This window comes from Cyprinodon variegatus, unplaced genomic scaffold (assembly GCF_000732505.1).
Source record: "Cyprinodon variegatus isolate N-32 unplaced genomic scaffold, C_variegatus-1.0 Scaffold9, whole genome shotgun sequence".
Lineage (NCBI taxonomy): Eukaryota > Metazoa > Chordata > Actinopteri > Cyprinodontiformes > Cyprinodontidae > Cyprinodon > Cyprinodon variegatus.
The window spans coordinates 1,690,950-1,695,462 of record NW_015150462.1 but is presented as its reverse complement, the minus strand read 5'-3'; the positions used below and the strand labels follow the sequence as shown (position 1 = coordinate 1,695,462).

General features: G+C 38.6%; 1 protein-coding gene across 2 annotated transcripts in view; it reads right to left on the bottom strand.

Moving 5' to 3' along the window:
* LOC107086746 (multidrug resistance-associated protein 4-like) overlaps positions 1–4,513 on the bottom strand; it is a 69,580-nt gene that overhangs the window by 38,293 nt on the left and 26,774 nt on the right. For both annotated transcript variants that reach the window (XM_015377895.1, XM_015377886.1), the window contains 4 exons: positions 3,845–3,965; positions 3,187–3,411; positions 2,991–3,080; positions 168–331 (listed from right to left, as the gene is read on the bottom strand). In XM_015377895.1, coding sequence (XP_015233381.1) covers positions 168–331; positions 2,991–3,080; positions 3,187–3,411; positions 3,845–3,965 — 600 coding nt within the window. The remainder of the gene's footprint in view (positions 1–167; positions 332–2,990; positions 3,081–3,186; positions 3,412–3,844; positions 3,966–4,513) is intronic.

Below are 4,513 nucleotides of genomic sequence, written 5' to 3'. Positions count from 1 at the left end.
AAAGACAGCTATAATTAAGTCATCCCACAGCAGAATTTTAATACTTAACATAATGTTGCAATAACTCAAGTATGTGTTTTGTTTTAACTGGTTAAACCAAGTGAACTATTTAACAGCAACACCTTAAGGATGAAGGTTCTTATCCGGCTGCGGTATGTGTTATTTACCTGAACTTGGAGAAGAGTTTACCAAACATGGTTTGAGTGGGCATCAGGAACAAGAGGACCACCATCCCCGCCAAACAGGAGGGGCCAATTTCACCCCACAGCAGACCCACAACTGCAGCTGCCTGAAGGGGGCCCACCCACAGGAAGTGCAGGAATATGGTGACCTGGAGGTAAGGATAAAACATTTGGCTTAAAAATGATTGGAAACGACTCAGACACATTCAATAAAGTTTTTAAAAGCCTTTCAACGAGGCAAGTGTCTCCTTCAGCCATTAAACAGTGATCCCTGCTGTCCGACAGACCCGGATCTAATCGTGTATGAAAGCGTGAGACTGTGTAATTACTATCCAACCGCTGCCAAGAAACCAAACACCCTCAAGAAACAGAGGCTTTCACAGCGTGCTCTGCCCCTCCGATTAAAACGAAACAACATTCCTGAGAGACAAACAGGATTTGGTGTTCAAAGTAATTAGATCTGTAAATCCTGCCTGAAAAAAATGACCTACCACAGCCTCTGATGAACACATCTACAACCAGTTCTGACAAAAGGAGAGGAAGCCAGAAAAAAGATAAAATATCATAACTTTGCATTTATGAGCCAATAAACCTTTTATGTTGATACTTTGCTTAAATGGCAACTCATTCCAAAAGTTAAGTCCTCAGACTGCGTTTGTGTAGCGTGATCATTTGGGTTTCTTACAAAGGGCAGCATAAACCAAGAGTCATCTTTTCAAGAGGACATTTCATTACAGCACCTGAGGACCACAAAGTAATTTTTAGAGGCTGGCCATTCAGAGGCTGTATCCAAGCATATTCATAGGGATGTCCCAGTCCGATATCAGGCAAAAAAACTATTGGATTATATCAGCCTGCATCTAAAATGTCTGATAAAAACACAATGCTCCTGTCAAAAGTTTATGTCTGCTGTTTTTCATACCCATTTTTGCAAACTATTGTTCTGTATTTGAGTAAATTCACTTGATCAAACCTTTTCTATCATTCCCCACTACAAGATAGGTATTAAAAGGGGTGTATAATTCATGCTGATATCGTATCGTGTCATATCGGTCAGGTCATAAAGGTTCTAGATCAGCTTTGTATCGGAAATTAAAAAGGTTGTATCGCAACATTCTAATTCATAGAAGATTTAATGGAAGGAAAAAGTTTGTTAGGAAAAACGATGACTGAAGCCTTCAGACAAACGGGTTGGAGTCAGGAGCTACAGAAATATCCTTCACGATAGGATAGGAGCTTTTATATGGGCTTAAAAAAAAAGAAAAAAAAAAGAACCAAGTTGCTTCCCAGTGACCCGAAGTCCTCTTTTAGTAATCAGAATCCTGAACCTCAGAGAATCAATGAAGAACGGCCAAGAGGAGGATAAGAGACATCAGACCCAACAAAGCAGGTGATCTGAACGGTGATATCAGAGGAAAACTGGCTTCTGTTGGACTTCAGCAGAACCACAGGCTGACCCCCTTAATGCCTGAATGCATTTACGCAGAAATACATACAAAAGGAACCCCAACTAAGCATTGAGAGCATAGAACCAAACTTTTAAGAAGCCTGACATTTCTATTTAAATTATTATAGTAATCTTTTTTTGCCCATATATATGTTGAGACGATTTTTGGGCTTTAATTATCCATAAGCAATAATCATAAACCTTAAACAAAATAAAGGCTTAAAATATTTCACTCTGTAATGAGTCTATGTGAACTACCATGGTTACATGAGGGATAAAAACCCCATCAAATGTATAATAATCAAATTTCTTTACTTTTTAACTAATTTACCCTAATACATCTATTTTTTACTACCGTATTTTCCAGACTATAGAGCACACCTCACTATAAGCGCGCCCACTAAATTATATATATATAAAAAAAGCTGGAAACATACATATATTAGGGGCACAGCTGATATCTACTGAACTGTCTCCCACCAAACCTGTAGGGGGAGCTCTATATGTAGCCCCTAGAGTAGGAAAGAAGACGAATGCTAGCTCATGTTAGTTTGTTGGCTCACAGCAGCTCTTTATTTCAGCTCTGCGGAAGCTGAGCCCAGTCTCTTCATTGATTCAGCAGCTTTAATGCAGCAAATAATAATCCGTTTTGCCTGCTACTAGCACGTTGTTGTGCTAAATGAAAATTAGCCCCTTATTTTTTCATTTCCAACTTTGACTTCCCCCTCTAGCTATTAGGAAAAATCCACAGAAAAGCTGCACCTTCTTATAAGCTGCATGGTTCAAAGCGTAGAAAAAAAGTGGCAGCTCATACTCCTGAAAATACGGTATGTTCCTTTATTCTGACATCCGTACCTCAATAGTTTTTAATCAGTACACAATTCCATACAGACTTATCTTTCAGAGCAGTTTGTTGCAAAAAATAATTGAGCAATTTTTAACTTTAAACATTTAATAATTTTACAGTCAACAATTCTAATGCATTTTCTTAGAAATATACTCAAGAGCCAATATTTTTTGTGTGGAAAACCGATTTAGTTTATTGTGGCTTTATTCGTACAGCCCCCTTTAATCTGACACCCCTCAATAAAATCAGGTCCAATCAATCAAATGCCTTCACAGTTCCCAACTTTAGTAAACATTCCTCCTGTGGGAGGAATAACAAGGCAGTATTATGCTGCGGGCTAACCTTAGTGCTAATTTTGTTTTTGCTTAAAAACAATCTAAATAAAATCCATTACAATTTCTGGCAAAATGTGGAACATTTTAGGTCATATGAAGAATTTTACAAAACCCAATGAATCAGAAGATACAGCAGCACTCATTATTTTTATTTCTTCAACAAATAAAAAGTCTTTTACCTCATCAAACTTGTTAACGTCATTGGACAAGAGGTTGACTATCTGGCCTGTGGTGGTCTTTCCCATGGCTGAACTGCTCAGACACAGAGCCTTAGAAAAATAAACGGAGAGAAAATGAAAGCTGTTCATAAGTAATAGTTATATGACAGACATGGATACTAATGGGATTAAATCAGCTGACTTTGTTATTCCTCACCTTTTTATAGATCATGTGACACATGGCCACTCTGATCTTCATGCCGGCCCTCTGTACGTAGTAGAAGTAGAGGTGATGGATCACCGCTAGGCCAATGGTGCAGATGGAAAGCCCCGCTGCATAGCCCAGAGTTTCGTATAAAGCCGTTTTATTATCTGGATCGTAGTTCTCAAAGTACTCAATCACTTTTCCCAGAAAAACTGGCTGGGTCACTCTTATGGTCTCCTAATTTCCAGGAAAGAAAACACATTAGTGAGAACCTAGAAGTATGTTCTGATTTCTAAATTCAATTAGATTCAATTGAAAAATAATTCTGAAAGAGAACTAAGCATTTCTGGATTTTCAACAACAAACATGGCAAAACAAAAACAACATTTCAGATGTTTTTGGGTGACCTTTTTTTCCTCCTTTCTCTTGTAAGACTATGAAATAAAATGTTCACAAAATATCTGAAATGTGGATATTTTGTTTCTAGAAATATTGCTTAAAGAGATGGGCTAAACCAAGAACTTTATTGGAGAAACAAACACAAAAAAAGACAAAGTACTTGATGGGTTAATAGACAAAAATCACGGATCACTGGGTGGAAATATATCGTTTTATACTAATTTCCCAGTTGGATTTTGAACCCAGAACATTTCACAAATAGACCTCTAACCTCAAAAAGTGTAAAGAAACCCAGCAGTCCATAGGATTTCCAGTAGCACCGTATGATGACTTTGGTTAGTCCTGGCGTCCGCATCTCTTTGGTCGCTCTCTGCACCTCCCGATCCCAATAGCTGCAACAGACAAGAACCCAGAATTCATCCAATCAGGTCTCATCAGTCATTACATGAAGATAAGTTGAGCCTTGCATCCTAGTCTGCACCGACATTACTGAAAAAGAAAGGAATCTTAAGTTACACCATGTGAATGGCAGGTTTAAACACATCCACAGTCATCAGCTCCTCATAATGTTGGAGCAAATTTCGATGACTGATCTGAAAGCAAACCTTATTGTGGAGAATATGAGCGGTTTATCTTCTTATGACTCTGCATCATTTGTTTAGTTATACCCTTTCCCACTGGCTGAAAAACCTGTTTAAACCTGGGAACAATCGACTTTTAGTGGCAGTGGATCAGCTCACTGACGCGTGTCTACCCGGGTCAAACGAATCGGTAAGCGACCTGCGTTAAAAATCGCCTGGATATTCTTGTGGGAACATTAGAACCAAGTTGATCCGCTTAATTACGTGATACCATTGAGCGCAACATGCGGACGTCAAACACACGGCGCCTGATTTAAAGAGACGAAACAACCCAGTTTACATTCCATCAACATGGTGCA